The sequence below is a fragment of the Hyperolius riggenbachi genome, chromosome 1 (genome assembly GCF_040937935.1).
Source record: "Hyperolius riggenbachi isolate aHypRig1 chromosome 1, aHypRig1.pri, whole genome shotgun sequence".
In the NCBI taxonomy this organism is placed as follows: Eukaryota; Metazoa; Chordata; class Amphibia; order Anura; family Hyperoliidae; genus Hyperolius; species Hyperolius riggenbachi.
The window spans coordinates 89,352,164-89,376,128 of record NC_090646.1 but is presented as its reverse complement, the minus strand read 5'-3'; the positions used below and the strand labels follow the sequence as shown (position 1 = coordinate 89,376,128).

Genomic DNA, 23,965 nt, shown 5'->3' with positions numbered 1-23,965 from the left:
GCAGTGTTAGGGAGTCTAGCCCAAGGACCAGGGCTGTGGTGTCGGTACAAAAATCATCTGACTCCAACTCCTCAGTTTATGAAACCTCCGACTCCAGGTACCCAAAATTGCTCCGACTCCTCGACTATGACTCCATGGTCTAATTCTTACAAAGGCTATGGATTTGGTTCAGAAATCATCCGACTCCTCAGTTTATTGAAACCAACGACTAGGGGCGTAACTATAAGTCCCCGGGCCCCCCTGCCAGAATTTGAGCGCCCCTCCCCCCCACCCTGGGGCCCACTCATGGCCGTTTTGGGGAGGGGGAGGGGGCAGGAGGGGTCGCAGCATGAGGGGAGAGCTTTGCAGATCAGCGGGGAGGGGGGACAGTCCCCCCCTCCATCACCTCAGGCTCTCTCCTCTGCGCTACCCTCCTCTATCTAAGTGTCAGCAGCGGCGGCGGCGGGAGCAGCAGCTATAATTACCTCCATTCACCACCGGAGGTCTCCGATCTGCAAGGGCTTCACATTACTTCCTGTCAACAGGAAGTAATGTGAAGCCCTTCCAGATCGGCAACCTCCGTGGTGAATGGAGGTAATTATAGCTGCTGCCACCGCTGCTGACACTTAGATAGATGCAGGAGGGGAGCGCAGAGGGGAGAGCCCGAGGTGAGGGAGCAAAGCTCTCCCCTCATTCTGCGACCCCTCCTGCCCCCCAAAACGGCCATGAGCGGGCCCCAGGGGGGCCCCCACGTGGTGGCAGGGGCTATTTCCCCTATTGTTATGCCAGTGCCTCCGACTCCAGGTACCCGAAATTGCTCTGACTCCTCGACTCTGACTCCACAGCCCTGCCAAGGACTCCTTAATGAGTGTGTCTTCTGTCCCCTAGCCAGTCCTCTATCCATGTACCTAAATTTCCCCCATCGTGTGAATCAGTCAGTAAGTAAGTAGTGTGAATGTGCATATTGCTTTTACCCATTTTTAATAACATTCATGGGTATTAAAGCAGACTGCATGAATCAACTCATTACGCAGTTAAGTAATAAAACACACAAGCATGGTTAAGGTCTCTTCCCATAGATAAAATGTCTGTGTATACAGACCATACTGTCATGTTTTGTATCTGCAACAGATTCATGCACAGTAAAGATAAGATACGCCAATGTAACTTTATTATCTGTCATAAAGTCAGCAGACTTGGCTTCTGTAATGTTAGAGAGATGTTTACTACAGAAGAGAAAAAGAAAAACACGCCTACACCACAGAATCTCAGTTGTCTAATGTTACCACTTTCATTTTGTATAAAGGTGCGTACACAACTGTGATTGATGCCGCTCGTCTGGGATCAGGACCCGATCCACTTGGGCGACATCGCTGGGCCAGGGTGCAGAGACGCGTTTCATCTGTGTAGCCGATGACGTGCTCTGTTGGTATGCGGGGGGGCAATGGAGTGGTGTGTGTGTAATAGAGTCAAGAGGAAATTAAGTCCATGATGTCTAAGGTCAAATTTATATAAAAATATAGAAAATGATAACGATTTCACAAATTTTCAAGCAACAATGCACATCTTGTTTGCTCCTTTATACTTTGACCTCTTAAAGAGAAACTCCGACCAAGAATTTAACTTTATCCCAATCAGTAGTTGATACCCCCTTTTACATGAGAAATCTATTCCTTTTCACCAACAGACTATCCCCTGACTGATATTATGGTGAAACCCCTCCCACAAGAAACTCTGAGGACCGTGGTACTCCTAGCAGTTTCCTGTCTGTGAACCTTGCTGCATTGTGGGAAATAGCTGTTTACAGCTGTTTCCAACTGCCAAAAAAGCAAGCAGCAGCTACATCACCTGCCAACAGTAAAAATGTCACCATGTAATGTCAGAATGTAAATCAGGGATTTAAAAGATTTTACAATGGGCAAACACTGACTAAATCATTTATACATAATTATTGTAAAAATGAAGCACTTTTTTTTATTACATTATTTTCACTGGAGTTCCTCTTTAAAAGGAAAACTTTAAGAAAATGTCTGCGCTGCAAAAAATAAATAAATAAATAAAAAGATATCTACTTACCCCGGGCTTCCTCCAGCCCCTGGCAGCCGATATGTCCCTCACCACAGCTCCAGTGACCCGGGATCCCCTCTGTTCGCAATGACGACCTCGCCAGGTCGGGATCTTCTGCGCCTGCGCAAGAGCCGCTGTCAAACACGTGTTCTCGAGTGCACTGCGCATCCAGGTACATGAAGCTCGGGGCCTCGCATGTGCAGTAGCCACTAACTCACGGCGACCAGCCAGCGTTATGGGGGTCGCCGCTGCTGGCCGGAGCTCCCAAATATGCAAATCATATTCAAGAGTAATGCTTCATGGGAAACATCTGTCCTCTGACACCAAACCAGAGCTTCCATAACTAATAAGAGAAACAGTCCAGAAATCTTTCTAGCATCTCCCCTCTTTAGATTTAGCTAAACAGCATGCGCTTCTGTTCACACACGCGCTGCTTTCGAATTTTACGCATACTTCCAAATATTCTATTGACTTACAAAGACAAAACTGCAGTTCTCTTTTGTATATAGAAGAAGAAGTAGCAACTTCTGAAGGGCTTACCCTATTCTGCTTGGGAAGCGTCTCAGGGAGGAGGAGGAAGATGAACAGCAGGTCTACAACAGAGAGGAGAATGGCGAGGACAGCCGGCCGGACGTAGAAGAGCTCCCCGCTGGCTGCATGCGTAGCAAAGTAAGCTCCAATCATGGGCCCCAGGGTGAAGCCCAGCGAGAACGCCACTCCGATCATAGCCTGGAACAAGAAGAGGATCAGGACTCTTAGGAATCAGCACCGCACTGACCACACAGCTTGTTAATCAACCGTCAATACTTTTATCAAACACCTCCTATAATCACAATGTTCAGAACTCATAAGGGAGGCTTTATAGTACAGTATACCGCCACCAACCCACCTATGTCAACTTTATTCATTTACAAGCTCACTGCACCATCAGGTCAAGTTTTTTATTTCAAAATATTGGACTTTTTCTTTGCGTTATCCTTTTAGTTATCAGCAAGACCAAGGAAGGCGCAGGATTCAGGGAGGAGACAGTGGGGGTCATTAAGAACAGCATATTGCAGATCAGGCAGCTGTGGCACCCAATTTTACCTCCTCCGTATAGTATGAGAGGCGAGCTTACTTACACAATCTGTTCATAGTATTCCAAATCTGTTGGCTCTCATATACTACATGGAGGTGGTAAAATTGGTCAGTGATTGGCCAATTATAACTGAAGGTGTGTACCAGGCTTTAGTAGAGGGAAGCACTATAGCTATAATAAGAGCACTATAATTGATACAGATTGAATTGAGGTTAAAGGTGCATACACACATCCAATTTTAATTGCCCAATCACTGACCAATTTTACCACCTCCATGTAGTATGAGGGCCAAAAGACTTGGAATACTATGGACAGATTGTGTAGCTCTGCTCTCATACTACAGGGAAGTGGTAAGATTGGCCAATCAGAATTGGATGTGTGTACCAGCCTTATATCTGGGACTGGATTTAGTTATCCACAATGTGGCATGTGTGCTGAATTATGATTGTGTGTTCTCTTTTAGCTTTTTGCCTATAAACCAAAGAAAGCAAACTGGCAATCCTGATGCTCGGCTAACCCACATTTCTCAGCTACATGCCAATGACCTGAGTAACCCGCGTGCTGCTACAGTATTGCATGGTACACTGCGCATGTACTGCACATTACCATGGCAACACGTGCGTAACCCTGGTAACATGCACTGCCTCGCTGCCCTTAGTACCAGTAAAATGGAATGCGCACAGCAATTTTAGCACCGTTTTGCACATTACACCAATGGACTCTTGGTGCTGGTGCTAAAATAACTTTAGGTGTGCAGTCAGGTACCAGTAATAATTGGGCAAGAGTGAGGTAATAAATAATAAAAAAAAAAAGTTAAAGGTCATTTGAAATGAGAGGGATATGGAGGCTGCCATATTTATTTCTTTTAAGCAATACCAGTTTTTGCCTCTAATCCTTTTAGCTATAAACCCTGAACAAGCATGCAGCAGATCAGGAGTTTCTGACGTTATTGTCAGATCTGACAAGATTAGTTGCATGCTTGTTTCTGCTGTTATTCAGACACTACAGAAGCTAAATAGATCAGCAGGACAGCCAGGCAACTGGTATTGTTTAAGAGGAAATGAATATGGCAGCCTCCACATACTTCTTGCTTCAGGTTCCCTTTAAGATAAGGAGAGTTAGAACATAGGGGTAAGAACAGGGAAATACTTATTAGGCAAATCTACCATCTGCCTCGTGGTTTGAGACATAAGTAAAGTCTTAAAATGTTCCCAAATGTTTTCCTTATCTTCTTTTTATATTGGTGGTGCGCTACTTTTTATTAGAAAATGATAGTGTGGCTGTTCTCGGCAGTGTTTGTTTACACTTACCTGCACAGAAGGTGGTTGAGTGGCAGTTCAGCCGCATACCCCTCTTGCATCCTTATAGCAAGGTGTGGTGAGTGGCACTTTGGCCACTCCCCTCATTCCCTCCAGCTCACATGGGGAACTGCAAAGACCAGAGGTGGCCATATAACTACCCCAGATAAAGCAAAAAGTAAACTATTTGAGAACATTTTTAAAGAAATGGAGGCTATGGAGTTTACACGTTTTGCTGGTACGCACCCAACTTCATCAGGTGAATACCTAAAAACAACTAAAGTTGTTTTTTTTTTTTTATTACAGCTACTGCACAATTGGAAATGGCATCTCTGAAGCCTGGTAGCTAGCCTTACTGCTTAGATCTCAGATGTGCTGTGGTAACCAGATGTTTCCACCATACCATCAGCCACATCTCATGCTTCCACTTAATGGAAACTTGCATAATTAGTAAGAATACCCACGTAAGATCCATTCTACATATAGAGGATTGAACATTTCATTATAAGCATTGTAAAGATTGTCCATGAGGCGGACTTGTCCTGACACTCATGTCTCAATCCGCCCACCCTCCCACCCCCCTCCAGTCCCTGCACACATTCCCCACTCACCATGCCCTTGCTGCGGTTCTTCAGGGATGGCAGATCGGCTATAATAGCTGTACATAAGCTGACATTTCCTTTACTTAATCCTCCAATGATGCGAGAGATCAGGAAAACGCCAAAACTTCTCGACACTGCCCACAAAGCATAGGACACAATTAAGCCAACCTGTCAGAAATAAAGACATAATATAGAGACATGAACAAATGCTTGCCTCGTCCTGTCAGCAGATTACTATTACCCAGACTAACACATAACATAACAGGCACTGAGAGGTCATTTATCACTGTCTAAATACATAGAATTCACAAAGATTTCACTGTAATAGTGATTGTCATATAATGCGGGAAGCATGTGTAAGTGGATGAGGTAATAGGGCTCAGACACGATAACCGCTCGTGTCCAGGGCAGGAAGAACGATGGAAGTGATACGGTCTGTCAAAATTCCCTCAGGCTGTACACTAATAATTGGGAACTGGGAAACCTGTTTTTCAGCCACGACAGTGTGGGAATACTGTACTCACATAACACAGGGGAGGAGACTACTGGTGTATGAAAGGTTGCCAGTGGACTACTAGAGATGTGAAGATTGCCAGTGTATTGAGCATCAAAGGATAAGTCTATTAACACACATAAGTACAGTCATAGATTTGCCCCACAGCGAGCATCTAAAACCTCATTAGGATATCCACATACAGAAATCTTGCCCCTGCAGCCTAGTACCCCACCAATCCCCACAGGAAGCTGCAAGCAGCAGTGATGTCATTTCCTGGCTACCCTAAGAAGCTTGCAAGTGGACAGAAGGGACTTCTACTGGGCGCTGGTTGAACATTTACTAGTCAGGCAACGTCGTCTAGTGCTGTCTGGTGCACCTGTGCGGAATGATTTTTTCACTGAGAGTTCTGAAGCCAGTACAAAATATACCTCGTCTCCCAGAATTCTCTGGTAGGAGAATTTCGCATAGCTAAACAGTCTAGACTAAACATCACTGGGAAGGTGGGGCTACATACCAATATAGAGCAATATATAGATATAGGAAAAGTTTCTGATGCTGAAATAAGGAGAATTACCATAAAAGTGAGTATCCTGAATAATTTGCTGCATTCTATTAAGTGTCATCAGAGTGCCTCTCTAATAAACAAGGCCAAGGCCTGATGAGTGAAATGATGAAATTATGCAGCATGAATGTCCGCATATTTGTGGAGTATGTTATGCTAGGGCACTGTATGCTGGCGTTACTGTACACAGTGTTAGTACCTGGTTACAGTTATGTATATAAGCTGCACTATGCACATAAAGCTGTCAGCATTGGGTGGGGACTGTAGGAGCCCACTGAATTACTATCTGGCAAGCTGGGAGAATGTAGCAGGAGGATGCAGAATGCAATAGATGGAGCCACCTCTCTGGAGCTGCCTGCATACAAGAGGTAACGGTGAAGTCAGCCAGACCTACCCCTCTGCAAGCTTCTGGGAGGTAGCCGCCCGAGGGTCTTCGTAAAGCTGTGTCGCAGGCCTGTCTGTGGGTGAGGAGGGGGCCGCCATGTGACTACTCACAGTTGTAATTTGATCTCTCAGCTGTGTCAGCCTAGGCAGATCAGCTAATTTGTAAACACAGGATATTAACCATATGCCTGCTTCCATGAAAGCAGGAAGTAGACACTGAAGATTTATTGTAGGATTTGTATCAGCTGTAACAAAGACATTTTTTTCTTTAAAGGTTATTATGCTGTTGCTTTTAGAGCAGAAAGGAAGTTCATGTCAGCTTTAATTTTTGCTCTCAAATGAGCACTAACCAAACATGATGGATTTTTTTTATTTGTGATGATTGTGGGGAGGGGCCTCATGGAGTGAAGTAAATAAAATATTAAAGAGGAACTTCAGTTAAAATATTGTTAAAACAGTGCTTTATTTTTACAATAATTCAGTATAAATGGTTTATCCAGTGTTTGCCCATTGTACAATCTTTCCTCTTCCTGATTTACATTCTGACATTTATCACATGGTGCCATTTTTACTGCTGGCAGGTGAGGTCACTGGAAGGAGATGCTCCTTGCTTTTTTGGCAGTTGGAAACAGCTGTTATTTCCCACAATGCAATGAGATTCACAGACAAGAAACTGTCAGGACCATGGTCCTGACATCACATTGTGGGAGGGGTTTCACCACAATATTAGCCATACAGAGCCCCCTGATGATCCGTTTGAGAAAAGGTAAAGATTTCTCATGGGAAAGGGGGTATCAGGTACTGATTGGGATGAAGTTCAATCCTTGGTTACTGTTTCTCTAACAGCTTTACCAACCACAAAACTTGTGGCCACATTACTGTTCTCAATGGACCCTTTCCTCTATTCCTTCTTATGTAATAACCAAATTAACATCTGCAGTGTGATGCAAAGCTGAGAAGCATTGTCTTGTGATACAGAAATCCCAGGAGAGATATTACTATTATCGCCCACACTTCCTGTGGTGTGCTGGATGCTGTGGTCAGCAGGTGCATGACCAGAAGGTGGGTGGTACCACCCCCAAACCACATCAGACACAGTGCACATGCCAGCAATCTCAGCAGCGATACTCAGTAAGGAAGGAAACACTAGCAGTGATTGTGCGTGTTTTGTCAAGGACAGCAAAACACGCAGTATTCCATCGGCTATTGGAGTCAAATCGCAATCGCATTTCATAGTGGAAAAGAGCCCTAAGGCTCCCTGCACACTGCATGCGGTTCCAATTCCAGTTGGTTTTTAATCGTTTTTACATGCGATTCCGATTTTTATTCGCAGATGCAGTGGCTGCGTCCGCGGGAGGGATTTTTTTAAATAAAAAATGTTTTGTATTAGTTAACTAGCACTAGGCTAGCTAACTATGTGCGGCAAGTCTCCCGGCACCAGTCTGACCCCCCCCCCCCCGATCGCCGCCGGTAATATTTACCCAGCCGCGATCCCACGAGAGCTGCAGCTTCCCAATTAGCTTCAGTCGTCACTATGGCGACGATCGGACATAACGTCATGGACGTCATGCGCAGTCCCGATCCTCCCCATAGCGATCCCTGGGGGTATGTATTGTGGCAGCGATTGGAGGGGACTGGAGGCATTTGGGGGGCAGAGTTAGCTAGCCAAGTGCTAGCTGAAGAATATAAAACACATTTTAATTTTTAAAAAATCCTCCTGGGGCCACGTGATCCCCTGCGGCGGCTAGCCCGACACTGTGTCAAGCTTACCACCAGGGAGGTTAAGCACGTTAATGGTTTACGCATCTAAATACCGCCCGTAATATGTCTACCACTTATGATTCGCACACACTATACCACAGTTTATTAAATATTAGGGATGATCAAAGAGATGCAAATATTTCCAAGTTAATGCAGTATTACGCACATTTTTATGAAAATATATGCAGCTTGAAAATAGACCTATCAAATCCCACCCAAATTTAAATTGATTTGGTCCATTTTCAAGCTGCATATATTTGCATAAAAATGTACATGATTCTGCATGAACTGGGAAATATTTGCATCTCAATGATCACTATTGAGTATACCCCTCTGTTCCTGTTTGTTGTCACTCTGTCACACACACTCTCTTGACTGTCACACTCACAAACTCACTCTTCCACTTGGCTGTTTCTTACACACACCGTCTCCCTTGGTTGTGTCTCTCTGTCATGCAACCTATCCCTCTTGGCTGCCTCTAATATCACTTTGCAGCTCTAGGCCGTCTCTCACACACTCTGCTCCTCTCACTCTCTCACACACTCTGCTCCTCTCACTCTCTCACACACTCTGCTCCTCTCACTCTCTCACACACTCTGCTCCTCTCACACACACTGCTCCTCTCACTCTCTCACACACTCTGCTCCTCTCACTCTCTCACACACTCTGCTCCTCTCACACACTCTGATCCTCTCACTCTCTCACACACTCTGATCCTCTCACTCTCTCACACACTCTGCTCCTCTCACTCTCTCACACACTCTGCTCCTCTCACTCTCTCACACACTCTGCTCCTCTCACACACTCTGCTCCTCTCACACACTCTGCTCCTCTCACACACTCTGCTCCTCTCACACACTCTGCTCCTCTCACACACTCTGCTCCTCTCACTCTCTCACACACTCTGCTTCTCTCACTCTCTCACACACTCTGCTCCTCTCACTCTCTCACACACTCTGCTCCTCTCACTCTCTCACACACTCTGCTCCTCTCACACACTCTGCTCCTCTCACTCTCTCACACACTCTGCTCCTCTCACTCTCTCACACACTCTGCTCCTCTCACACACTCTGATCCTCTCACTCTCTAACACACTCTGCTCCTCTCACTCTCTCACACACTCTGCTCCTCTCACACACTCTGCTCCTCTCACACACTCTGCTCCTCTCACACACTCTGCTCCTCTCACACACTCTGCTCCTCTCACACACTCTGCTCCTCTCACACACTCTGCTCCTCTCACACACTCTGCTTCTCTCACTCTCTCACACACTCTGCTCCTCTCACTCTCTCACACACTCTGCTCCTCTCACTCTCTCACACACTCTGCTCCTCTCACACACTCTGCTCCTCTCACTCTCTCACACACTCTGCTCCTCTCACTCTCTCACACACTCTGCTCCTCTCACTCTCTCACACACTCTGTTACTCTCACTCTCTCCCCTATGAACTTCTTCTCTGCAGTCCCCTCCTCAGTGCTACACACCCCTTCCCTGCGTTTACTCTAAAACCTGTTTGTACAACGTGATGACTTTGTGATTATCATGCATTTATAATCATTTATTCTGTGTGTGAAGGGAATGACGCATGGCATGCTAGGTGCTTGTCCTTTCCTCCAGTTCAGAAGGGTGATGCATCATCCGCGAATATTACTTCTTCTCAGCAAGTAAAAAGTACAATCAAACAGTATGTGCTCTGAGAATGGTCCTCATCACACGTCCTGTTACTAAATATCATTCCCAGATAAGAACTTGTACACAATCCCCGGGATTGATATTATAATTTACTGTGACGGTCGGATATGCGGTCTCACAAAGGAGCTGCAGATCTAACTCATATGCTTTTGCCTGGCAGCCACAGTAATGTATTAACGTATTATTCTACGGGAAAAACCAGAGGCAGAGTGCTTTTTTTTTAATTGCTCTTCTCTGTTTTGTAATCGGTTTAAGCTTAAAGAGGGAATTTAACCAAGGCCTGAACTTCACCCCAATCAGTAGCCGATACCCCCTTTCCCATGAGAAATCTTTACTTTTTTTTAAAATAGATCATCAGGGACATTTGGATGGCTAATATAGTGGTGAAACCCCTCCCACAGAGTGATGTCAAGGCCATGGCCCTAACAGGTTTCCTGTCAATTGACCTCATTGCATTGTGGGAATTAACAGCCGTTTCCAACTGCCAAGCAAGCAGCATCTCCCTCTGTGCATTCATACATAAAAAAAAAAACACTTGACTATTGCATTGTTAGTGGTTCTGTTTATATACAATGGCAGTCAGTACTGTCCGGTTTTTTTTCTTATCTTCCAGCAGTAAAGATGAAGACCTGTAGGCCAACAGATCAAACAATATGAATGAATCTATAAGTGTTAAAAATGTTTTAACACTTACACAGTAATTATAATTACTGATGCAATTGGGTTAGTAGCATTTGAATTTTGACTAAAGTACCAGACGCACAGAGACAACTTTTAATCAGATGTTTTAAATATATCTATATTGATTGAAATATTAAAGGTTTTCTGATCAAATAGCCACATGCAACCTTTTCTGTTCCATATGTACATGATAGCTCTATGAGTTAGGTCGGGGTTTGTGCAGATCCCAGTACTAGGACAGCAGCGGGCATATAGTATATATATCTTCCTTCAAGCGCCCTCTATTCATACTTTCTGCTATTAATTAATTACTCGGTGAGTATCAATCATTTTGTTGGTCTGTCTTCTATTTTTAACTTTTATAACTTTTTGCACTTACTTTGCAATGTGTTGATTTATCCCCCCCACACGCACACACACACACACCCCTCACACACACACACACCCCTCACACACACACCACACCCCTCACACACAGACATACACACCCACACACAACTATTACTACTACTACTATCCTTCTGTAAAGTTACCCTTTAAGTCATAAACATCCCAGTAAGCAGGAAGGATCAGCACTATGATTTTCAATGGCATCACTGAGCTAATCCACAAGCAAAAACACTGTAAAGTTCAAAAATGTTAGTGGGGGTGTGATTATTACACATGCAGTACCTTACTCCCCTGCAATTGTGGCTGCACTCCCAGCCATGATCACATGACATGTTACAGCACCAAAGCATATCTGTACCGCACCACATACAGGGGCACTGCGAGGGCCTGGCACCTGGGGCACATGTCCCTTATGTTTAGCTAGGTCCCCTGGGGCATGTAAGATTGCATTAAAAGAACCAGAGGTGTGAGACCTATGAAAGCCGCCATATTTATTTCCTCAGCAGGACAGCCAGGTAGCTGGTATTGTTTAAAAGGAATGTCGTCGCTATATAAATACTACATAATAATAATGTGATTTCCATACAAGACACATACTTCTATGAACACACCCCAGTAAGACAGCCAGAGTGAGGTACATACCGATGTCATCATCATCACTCGCCGTCTTCCTAGATAATCAGATGTTGCCCCAGTGAGGGGAGAGCAGATAAACTGCAGGAGGGAGAAGAGGGAGCCAATGAGACCTGAAAAACACTGACTATTATTGTAGAAACAGCACATGCTAGTACAATGATACAGCTGCTGGGCGTGTTAGCCTGATGCTGGAGTCACTCATTCAACAGTATAGTTTTCACAAGGGCCTAAAATGTTTACATTCTATGGAGAGAGAGAGAAAGAGACTAAATCACTGAGTATTAGGTTCACACACATGCACAACTTTCCCTCAATTTTTGTCACCAGTCAGGATTCAACTCGATACTGCTGGTAACACTGCTAGGCCCCAATGTTGTACATACAGTTTGCTAGGCAACAATAGGGAGACGTTCTGTGTCTATTAAGAAGGAAGGAGGGACGAGGGTGCCAGGAAAGTTAGAGCTGATTCCAGTGGGAACGTAAGGAGAACGATGGAATCGTGTGCCAATTGTTGCTTAAAGGACCTCTGTCGCGAAAATCTTAAAATCTAAAATACATGTAAACACATACAATTAATAAGTATGTTTCTTTCAGAGTAAAATGAGCCATAAATTGCTTTTCTCCTATGTTGCTGTCACTTACAGTAGGTAGTAGAAATCTGACAGAACCGACAGGTTTGGACTAGTTCATCTCCTAATGGGGGGTTCACAGGGATTTCCTTATTTTCAAAATGCACTTGGTGAATGGCAGTTGCTCCGTCCAACTGCCAAAAAAGTGTGCAGCGAGCAGCGAGGCTGGCCAGAATCTTTGTATTAATCATTTTCAGGGAGTGTCTTTATAAAGAATAAAGGCCATGCTGATAATCCCCTATGGAAAGATGGACTAGTCCAAAATCTGTCCGTAATGTCAGATTTCTACTACCTACTGTAAGTGACAGCAACATAGGAGAGAAGTAATTTATAGCTCATTTTACTCAGGAAGAAACGTACTTCTTATTTGTGTTTTAAATTTTAAGATTTTTGCGACAGTTCCTCTTTAAAGATCCAGCATCTTGGATCATTAAGCCATCTCAGCAAACACCTGTACACATGTTAGATTCTTAGCCGAGGCAGCCCTGACCAGCCACCTTAGCTAAGACCAGGGCTGGTTCTAGTTACAATAAGGCCACTATGCAAAATTACCCTTGGGGCCCTCCTAACAGCCCATCACAGGGTCCCCAAGGCCAAGTTTATTGTGGTGCCCAGGGCCCTTGCAGAGTTTTCGGCAGTGTAGCGACTCACCTGTCCCGGCCGGCATGCTTCACCATCAGTCCGTGGCTCTGTGCGTTTCCGTCTTCATCCTCTCAGGGAAGTGTCTCCTCCGTGACCCGGCACGTTATTATGCAACATGCCGCCAGGTCACTGAAAAGATTCAGACAGCGGGATGAAGACGGTAATGCACGGACTAATAGAGGAGCACTCCAGTCAGGTAAGTCCCGCGGAAAACTCTACAGGGGACCCCAATAAGGGGAAGGGAACCTAAGCTGGCTTGGGGCTGTGGGACAATTGCTCAGTTTTCCCCTATAGAAGTGCCAGCCCAGTCTGCCATGTGTGTGGGGCATAAGAAGAAAAGAGAGAAGAGACAGAATAGATGATCTTTCATACCAGTTTCTAATATGTGTCACTATAGACCTGAACATGCATGCAGATCAGGTGTTTCTGCCTGGAGTCTGGATTAGCTGCATTCTTGTTTCAGGTGTGTAACTCAGGCACTACTGATGCAGGAAAGGACAGCAGTATAGTGCGCATGAGCCATAAAAGGGAAAAGGGGAAGTGTCAGATTGCATAATCTTTCATAACAGTTAAAGAGACACTGAAGCAAAAAAAAAAAGCTATTCTGATATAATGAATTGGCCGTGTAGTACAGACGGATAATTACTAGAACATTAGTAGCAAAGAAAATATTCTCATTTTTTTTTTTCAGTTATATAGTGTTTTTTTTATAATATTGCATCATTCTCTAATATTTGCAGTTAACACATTACTCAGCATTCTAAATGATTTTACATAGCAGGCCAGTGAACTATTGAACCCTTCTCTGCAGAGAAAAAGAAAATACAGTGACTGACAGTTGAGATAACAAGCTGCAGAAGACAGAGCTCTCAGACTTTAAAAGTCGTGGAGCTCAATGGCTCTTTTGCATAGGTAACATCTGAGTTTCTTAAATAGAACCTGAGGTGGGTTTCTGCAATCAATATATAGGACACAGAGGCACATTCTGCATACTATCACCAGCATCTGTGTCCTTGCAGTGTGCCCCCAGCTGCCCAACCATCCCCCCCCCCCCCTCCCCGCCCCCGTGCTCTGCAGTCCCCCCTTATAAAAACTGCCAGGCTAGTGACACACAGATTGTCGCTAGTCGGCTGTTTACATTCATTTAAATTCAAGCTGCCACTCACCACCGCCTCCTGTATAGTGCGGCTCACCGCCTGCATCCCTTCCCTCCCCGCTTCCGTAAGCTTCCTCCAATCGGCTTAATGAGGTGGGGAGAGAAGAGACGCAGGTGGGGAGCTGTGCTATACAGGAGGCGGGGGAACGGCGGTGAGTGGCAGCCTGCATGTAAACAGCCAGCCAGCGACAATCTGTGTATCACTAGCCTGTCGGTTTTTATAAGGTGGGACAGCAAAGCACGGGGGGTGGCTGGGGGCACACTATAAGGACACAGAGGCTGGTGATAGTATGCAGAATGTGCCTCTCTGTCCTAAGATTAATTGCAGAAACCCACCTCGGGTTCTCTTTAATTCTTCCTGTACTGGAAACAATATTAGACTTATGTCTCTTCACCTAATGTTTTATTTCTTAGCTGTACTACACTTACAAGTCATCATGTTTTTTTTTCGCTTCAGTGTCTCTTTAAAAATAAGGTCTCATTTATGGGATAACATGGAAGAGCTGTTACAATGGGGCCACTGGGCAAGATGAACATGGGTTCTGCACCGAGTTTCAGAACACTCAGCCAACTTATTGTATTCTGTGTTTCCTTTATAATAATAAAAAAAAGAAGATTAAAAAAAAAAAAAAAGGAGCAAAACTCCAGCAGCACTTCCTACACAAGGATCCCAGTCATTCCTGGTACTTGCAATGAAAAGGTCAGGCGGAATCAGGTTAGTTGCTAAGGGCAGTGCAGGAGATTCTCACAGCCACAGAAATGATCTGGTAAAATTACCTCCAAACAAGACACTGCTGTACTTCCTGTCCAGGGGAACACCCACACTTCCTGCAAACCAGTCCACCGTGCCCTGTAATGTCTGGTATAGGCTGTCCTGAGCGGAAGAAATGAGGAAATACATTTTTTTTTTATTTCATCTGTAGTACAAAGTAAGAAAAACACAAAGGACTGTGCTTAAAGCAATCCCAAGCCAAAGCTCAGGTACAAAATGATATACTTACCGTAAGAGAGGGAAGCCTCAGTATCCTATTTTGGCTTCCCTTAGTGGTCCAATGTCTCCATAGCTGAGCACGGCCCCTCTCTGTATCGGGGCCTTGCAGCTCCTCTTCTTGCAGTGTGGCCCTGCAGTAGACACATGAGCACAGCTGGGCATGCACAGAGCCAGCGGCTCCAGCTTACTGCGCATGCAGGCTCGCGTGGCAACTGCACTGCAAGACTGCAAGAAGAGGAACTGCATGACCCGGATAGGATTAGGGCCAATGCCTTGTCACTAATCGTCCGGGAGGCTACTCTCAGCGATGGGGGCCATCAGAGCAGGGAGGAAAGCTGCAATAGGATCCTGAGTCATCCCTTCCTTTAGGTAAGTATCTCATTTTGTACCTGAGCTTTGGTTTAGATACATTTTAAGGAGAATAAACTTAGCAGCTGCCAATCAGCGGCAGTAACTGCTTCAGCTGTGGATGACAACCTGCCGGCAAGCATTCGGGAGGCAGAGCAGCGGCACAAGGTGGGCCCTGCATGTGGCACCTCAACTACGACCTGTGCACCACATGGAATTAACAACTGTACAGAGATTCTTGGCCCCCAGAGAAGGCTTGGTGGGCCACTGGGCAAGACTTTGTACATGCCTGGTCTATTTTTTTTTTTAAAGTATGTCCCATTATCCTTCTGCTTAGAGGAGGAGACAGATGCTTCTTCAGCACTCTTACCCTGGTACCCGGGTACAGAAACCTGCAGATTACTGAAGAGCAGGACTATCAGCAGCCTTTGGGGAATGGGGAGAATCAAGGTTTCTCCTCACAGGTTATTTTTATGTAACGGTCAGAGTTATACTTTAAATAAGCATGGCGGCATTGTGAATAGCACTCCCAACCAGGGCTGTGGAGTCGGTCCAAAAATCCACCGACTCCGACTCCTCAGTTTAGGATTCCACCGACTACGACTACGACTCCTCTAATTTGCATATTATAATTTTGTTGATTAAAAGTATGTAACATGAAATTCGTCTCTTCACTGCCAACGCTTAGGAATTTTACAAGACAACTGAAGTGAGAAGGATATGTAGACTACTATATTTATTCCCTTTAGACTAAAACTAGTCCTTGGTAAGAGTACTTGTAAAAGGTACAAACCGGAACAAAGAACATCTATCAGGCCCTAGGCAATGTAAGTGTGGGTACATGTAAGAATGATGTGCAGGTACTCTGCAGGGGAATGAGGAGATTGTAAACAGACAACACCTCTGTGTTCAATGTGCACAGCATTCTCAGTGGATTCCCTGCAGCTCTGTGGGGAGTGCATATGTAGAGTATAGTACTACTGTGTAACAAAGTAAACCTGAGACAGATGAAATTAAAGTTTTATACATACCTGGGGCTTCCTCCAGCCGCCTTCAGGATAATCAGTCCCTCGTTGTCCTCCTCCACCACCTGGATCTTCTGCTATGAGTCCAGGTACTTGAGCTAGTCAGGCGTAGTGCGCATGCACACACTCCGCCGCCAGGAGCATACTACACCTGTGCAGCACTATTGCGCAGGTGCAGAATGTTCCTGGCTGTGGGAGCGGCATGCGGCCGGACAGCGATGACTGGCTGAATTACCAGGACTCATAGCAGAAGATCCGGGTGGTGGAGGACAGCGAGGGACTGATTAGCCTGAAGGGGGCTGGAGGAAGCCCCAGGTATGTATAAAACTTTACTTTTCATCCGTCTCAGTTACCCTTTAATTTGTAGTCACCAAACCAAATTTTAATAACATATCACATTATTTGATTTCATCAGCAAAGGGAGTGCATACATTTGCATAAATCAGCATCAATGCAGAATTATTTCCATCTCGTTGACCATCTCTATTAGTGACACAGCTACACATCAGGCTTTATTCTTACAGCATAGATGTTATTTAGTATATATAAGAGATTCCTGTGTACACATCATATATACAGTCACAATCAGATATGTATATCTGACCTTAAAAATATGGGGACTGCTTTATTGAAGCAGCACAAGTAACTAATTTTTATTGGTTTATTTCATTTTTGTGGACTAAGCACAGCTATTACTGTATGTATACTGTATATATACATTATTTTTAATGACTTATCTGAGAAATAGAACATTTTATCATATTTTCCATTTTAATTACAGTTACAACTTCATTAGGAGTCGGAGCATTTTTTTCCGACTCCAGGCACCCAAAATTGCCCGACTCCACGACTCCGACTCCACGACTCCGACTCCACAGCCCTGCTCCCAACTTACGGTGCTGGGGTCCCTGCAGGGGTTCAAATCTGGATCAGGACACTGGAGGATGCTGGTGTGGTCTCCCAGTGTTAGTGTGAGTTTTTTCCGGGCACAATGGTTTCTTCCCAAAAACATATTTAGGCCCCTTTTACACTTACTGAGGTCCGTCCCATCCTGATGCAGAAGTAGTGATAACCCTATGGGGCCAACAAATTGAATGCGATGTGGTGGGTCCTGTTGTAATGCCGCAACTGTGTGTCGTACGGGTTAAAGCTAAAAGTGAGGCATACTTTCAATGGAAAAAATGCCTCACAGTATGGTCGCACTGCAGTGGTAACATGTGGTGCAACCTTTCTGTATCGTTGCAGCGCGATCGTATAACAATCGCACTGCAACAAGTGTGAAGGGGGCCTTAATCTAACGGGCTTCCCCAAAAAATTACACTTAGGACCTATTTCCTCTAGCAGTTGCAGTGTTCTCCCCAGGCTGTTTTAGCTGGGTGTTCCACCCGGCTAGTTTTGGTGAGCACCCGGCTGTCATCGGCTGACCTCCTCCTATTCTGTAAGCAGAGTTGCTCACAGAAGCACCAGCCCTGCATTCTCTCATCTCGCCCCACCCGGCTACTTTTTCATGCCACCGGCTACTATTTCATGCCACCCGGCTGGAAAAAATATCTGGGGAGAACACTGAGTTGGATGTGATGTGATCATCGCTTCCAGCCGACGGTACTTATGTTCGCAGTCTGGATATCTGGATGCGGCTTCCTATTAGCGGTAATGGGGAATCGGGCTATCCATAATTTCCCCCGCGTCGCACCACATCACATAGGTAAATTCACGACAATGAAAACTACTCTATCGACTTGGTATTGGTTTCAGCTTGCTTGCTTGCAGTGCAATGATCGCATTGTACCGCGGCTAGTGGAAAGGGGCCCTTAGACTATGATAGACATATGACTGTGGTAAGAATTGGCCAGCATGGTGGCGTAGTGGTTAGCACTCTCGATCCCAGTAGGGGGCACTATCAGCACAGAATTTGTATGTTCTCCTCGTGTCAGCGTGGGCTTCCTCCATGTACTCAATTTCCTCCCACAGTGAATTTCCTAGACTATGATACATACACTACACGATACATAGACAGGCATAGGACTATGGGAGGGATTAGATTGCGAGCCCCTATAAGGCACAGTTAAGTGACAAAACAATATACTCTGTACAGCACAGCACTATATAAATAATAATAAAAAGGATTAGCTTGTAAATTAGGACTGTTTTACACTGTTGCATGCGATTGGCAACTCATAAGCGCACAATGGGCTTCATTCACTAGACCGTGATAACTCAAATATCACACCTTATCAACGTTAACACGCCTTATCAGAGTAGCATAGTGAGCGCTATGAACCCACAGGGGCTCAGGCAGGACAATTGCCATTGCCAATTAGCAGGCATAAGTTTGTAGCACTCGCTATGCTACTCTGATAAGGTGTGATATATTAGATAAGGTGTGATAACTTTGATGAGGTGTGATATCATGGTTTAGTGAATCAAGCCCAATGTTTGAAACAAAAATCCACTGCGTTTTTTTTGTGATCAAAAATATTATGAATGTTGCATTTTGCGGTTTATTTTCCGCTGCTCGATTGAAAACGCAAAGCGCATCCGATGAAAAATCGCAATCACATTTGTGATTAAATATTGCACCATAAACGACCCCTTAACATGACTATTTCCTAAGTATAGTGCTGCGGAAGATGTCAGCGCTACATAAATACTAAAAAAATAAACATTACATTTGCACTGTTTTGTTTTTGCACAACTGACAATTCTAGAACACAGATAACCGACTATAATAAGCAGATGTACTGAGCCCATCAGAAGTGCCCTTTGGTGCAGACATAGTATGAGCTCAGCATATCAGATCCTTAAGTGTTTTGTATCTCTACTTACATCAGACTTGCTGTAGTGGTCCAGGATGGAGGGCAATAGTGGTAAAATGAGGGTAAATCCCAAAAGGTCGATGAACAGAGCGAAGAAGACGACTGTGATGACCTTGGTTGACCCCTCCTCATGCCCTCTCTGGTTCTTGGCCGTTCTGTCCTCCATTTCTCTGCCTTCCGCTCAGGTCGCCCAGCTGAGACCTGCAACAATAGTCAAGCACTCTCCTGAGGATATAGTTTCCTTGAAGTGCTCACCTCCCTCAGAGGACCAGAACAATAGTGCTGACTCACTGCCTAGAGCCGCCGGTTACACCTTCAGCAGGAAACAGTCTGGTGTGAAGGCAATATCCACATAGGCACCATTTTATGGGTTATTTTTATGGGTTATTTGGTAACATCAGAAGTTACCTCAGTATCTGAATCAGGAAGTCATGGCAGAAGTAACTCGTTATCTCTGAAGGAACTTGGCTGCTTTCAAGCATCACAAACATTACATAACTTCTGCTTGCTCAAACTGTTAAACTTTACTTTCGACATCCTTAAAGGATGTCAGGTCTGTCATCACTGCATACTGGCAGCCCAATAGGCAAATCCAAAGCACGCATGTTGGGTGCTAAAGTGGTTTACACAAATCTGTACATCCCCGCGCGATCGGGGGGAAAAGGGGGTGGGTGGGTGGAGCGGCATAGGCTCTACCATGAGTCTCCCTCTCATGCTCCCTTGGCTGTGACCAGATCCAGAGATCAGCTGCTTACCTTTTCCACCAGCGGACCTCTCTGGCGCTCCCGCTGCAGCCACTAGTTGTGCTCTGGTCTCTGCCTTCCTCCTGGTCTGAGTTTCTCTGCATGTCGCATGAAATCGTGTAACCTTGATAACCAGGAGGAAGGCAGAGACCAGAGGACACCTCGTAGCTGCAGCACTGGAGAGACCCAATGGTGGAAGAGGTACGTCCTGGCCTATGCTAGGTACACACGTTGCGATTTTGCGTTTCGATAGATGCGTTCGATTGATAATTTCCGTCATGTCCGATATTACTTTCGATTGTTTTAATGCTCGATTTCTCATAGAAGTGAATGGAAATTGATATAAGAGAATCGAGCGGAAAAATGAATCAAAAATCGATCGAATGGGAAATTGACTGAAAAAACGCATTGTGTGTACCCAGCATTATGCTAGGTACACACCATACAATTTTCTGGAAGACTTGCCTGCCAGATCAATCATTTGCAACATGTCCGATCTGAATTTCAATCAATTTTTGATCTTACCATCATTTTTTGATCGTTTAAAAAAAAATAGATTGAAAAAAAGATCGAGAAAACAATTAAAAACGTTTGGAAAATCGAAAAATCAATCGACATTCAAATCGGACATGTTGGAAATAATTGATCTGGCAGGCAAATTAGCCAGTAAGTTGTATAGTGTGTACCTAGCATTAGAATGGACCCAGCCAGGGGGGAACAGGAGGGGAACAGCGCTTGCCCCCCCCCCCCCCCCCACCACCACAGAGCACCAGGGGTAGAGAGGCCTGAATGTAGGAAGGGGAGACCCTAATAGTTTCGCAAGATGGGCCTTGTGATGTATAGTTATGCCCCTGATGGTAGGCAGGTTAGATTGTGAGCTGTTCAGAAGGCCAATTAGTGACATGACTACGGACTATGTAAAGCGCTACAGAAGATGACTGTTTTATAAATGAAAAATAATAATAGTATTAATAATAATATTATTATTAATAATAATAATAATAATAATAATAATAATAGGGACCTCAATGGGCTTGGGGTCATTTGGGGGTTGGCTTATCAGTGGGTCACAATGTTTTGTGGATTTTCAGAGATGAAAGTTGGGGAGTTGGCTTATCCTCAAATTTATATATTATTCCACATAATGGACCCCATCCAATAAAATTTTTCTTTAAGTTTTTTCCTAGGAGGTAATTTTTCGCATCTGTTTAAAACAGGTTTCCAGGGCTCTGCAATTAAAAAAAAAATATATCAAAAAGTAGGTAAAAAGAGTACTGCCAAAATGATTTTTCTTGCTGGTGGCTTAAAATGCATTTTTAATCACGTGTGGAAAATATTGCCCACGAGAAAACTAAGCAGGAAAAGTGAATTGGATTGGATCCAATGTGAATGAAAAGAGATTAACTTGAGCAACATCTTTTACGCCATGGAGGAACATGGAAGCCCCAAGGGTCAGAAGTGAGGGGAAGCCTTACTGGTAGCAATACACAGGAAACTTGATGTACTGAGTGCATTTCTTCTGTAAAGGTAAAATTCTACTTTAATTATTAAATTGACATAAACATAGGCAAAATTCTCAACAAAAAAAAACAAAACACTGGACTGAACGCATTCTTTTTTCTTTTTTTTCTTTTTTTTTTTCACCACCTATCTTAATTTGAATGTCCTATTAAAAGGAAGTACTAATAATGGCAGTCTATGCCTGGCATACATAGACATTGGCCAGGATGTCAGAGCAGTGATGAGAACAGTAGGCATCAGTCTGCAGCTTCTCACCCCCGGGCTGGTCTATATCCAGATGGCACACCGCACACACCTGGAAGGGGAATCCCTGCGATTCGACCCCGGGCTGGTCTGAGCACAGCTGGCACACTCCCACACCTGGAGGGGGAATCCCTGCGACTCGACCCCGGGCTGGTCTGAGCACAGCTGGCACACGCGCACACCTGGAGGGGGAATCCCTGTCCCTGAACCCCGGGGTGGTCTGTACCCAGCTGGCACACACACACACACCTGGAGGGGGAATCCCTGCCCCTGAACCCCAGGCTGGTCTGTACCCAGCTGGCACACACACACACACACACACACCTGGAGGGGGAATCCCTGTCCCTGAACCCCGGGCTGGTCTGTACCCAGCTGGCACACACACACACACACACCTGGAGGGGGAATCCCTGTCCCTGAACCCCGGGCTGGTCTGTACCCAGCTGGCACACACACACACCTGGAAGGGGAATCCCTGCCACTCAACCCCAGGCTGGTCTGTACCCAGCTGGCACACACACACACCTGGAAGGGGAATCCCTGCCACTCAACCCCAGGCTGGTCTGTACCTGGCTGCCACACGCCCACACCTGGAAGGGGAATCCCTGCGACTCGACTCCGGGCTGGTCTGAGCACAGCTGGCACACTTCCACACCTGGAGGGGGAATCCCTGTCCCTGAACCCCGGGCTGGTCTGTACCCAGCTGGCACACACACACCTGGAGGGGGAATCCCTGCCCCTGAACCCCGGGCTGGTCTGTACCCAGCTGGCACACACACACACCTGGACGGGGAATCCCTGCCCCTGAACCCCGGGGTGGTCTGTACCCAGCTGGCACACACACACACACACACACACACACACACACACACACACACACACACACACACACACACACACACACACACACACACACACACACACACCTCTGGAGGGGGAATCCCTGTCCCTGAACCCCGGGCTGGTCTGTACCCAGCTGGCACACACACACACACACACACACACCTGGAGGGGGAATCCCTGCCCCTGAACCCCGGGCTGGTCTGTACCCAGCTGGCACACACACACACCTGGACGGGGAATCCCTGCCCCTGAACCCCGGGGTGGTCTGTACCCAGCTGGCACACACACACACACCTGGAGGGGTAATCCCTGCCCCTGAACCCCGGGCTGGTCTGTACCCAGCTGGCACACACACACACACACACACACACACACACACACACACACACACACACACACACACACACACACACACACACACACACACACACACACACACACACACACACACACACCTGGAGGGGGAATCCCTGCCCCTGAACCCCGGGCTGGACTGTATCCGGTGTGATAGAAAATTTTGCCACCTATAAGATTTTGCAACTCGCATGCGCTCCATCTTTCACTCTTCCTGGCTGTAAGATTTATCGACCGCCGGGGTCTATTTCCCTCCAGGGGGTGGTTATTCATTGCTGACTAGGGGAGGGGGGTTATGTGCTTCCTTCAGGGGGGATTACTAGTTCACTCTGGGGGGGGGGGGGGTTATTAGTTTCCTGCCAGGGAGTTATTGCTTTACTCCAGGGGGGTTATTAGTTGCCCACCAGAGGAGGGTTCTGTGTGAGAATAGGGTTAGGTTGCATTTTTTGATGCTAATACATTAAAGTCAATAGTTGGGTTGCACTTTCTGATACATATGTCAACAAATTATTGCACCTGGTTGCAAAACCTCATAAACTTGCAAAAAATGTTACCACACCGGCTGGCACACTGCACACACCTGGATTTGGAATCCCTGCCACTCACCCCCGGGCTGGTCTGTACCTGGCTGGCACACGGCACACATCTGGAGGGGGAATCTCTGCCACTCACCCCAGGCTGAAATGTGCCCGGTTGGCACACACCTTGAGGGGGAATACCTGCCACTCAACCCCGGGTTGGTCTGTACCTGGCTGGCTGGCACACACCTGGAGGGGGAATACCTGCCACTCAACCCCGGGCTGGTCTGTACCTGGCTGGCACACACCTGGAGGGTAGAATACCTGCCACTCAACCCTGGGCTGGTCTGTACCTGGCTGGGTGGCACACACCTGGAGAGGGAATACCTGCCACTCAACCCCGGGCTGGAATGTACCCGGCTGGCACACTGCACACACCTGGAGGGGTAATACCTGCCACTCAACCCCGGGCTGGTCTGTACCTGGCTGGCACACGGCACACACCTGG

General features: G+C 45.9%; 1 protein-coding gene across 1 annotated transcript in view; it reads right to left on the bottom strand.

The window, feature by feature from the left end:
- The window catches only part of MFSD10 (major facilitator superfamily domain containing 10), an 82,904-nt gene that overhangs the window by 58,136 nt on the left and 803 nt on the right, over window positions 1–23,965 (bottom strand). Inside the window, exons 2-6 of the mRNA XM_068276371.1 lie at window positions 19,246–19,436; window positions 14,833–14,929; window positions 11,635–11,738; window positions 5,034–5,192; window positions 2,587–2,775 (exon numbers count right to left, since the gene is read on the bottom strand). Coding sequence (XP_068132472.1) covers window positions 2,587–2,775; window positions 5,034–5,192; window positions 11,635–11,738; window positions 14,833–14,929; window positions 19,246–19,401 — 705 coding nt within the window. The 5' untranslated portion in view covers window positions 19,402–19,436. The remainder of the gene's footprint in view (window positions 1–2,586; window positions 2,776–5,033; window positions 5,193–11,634; window positions 11,739–14,832; window positions 14,930–19,245; window positions 19,437–23,965) is intronic.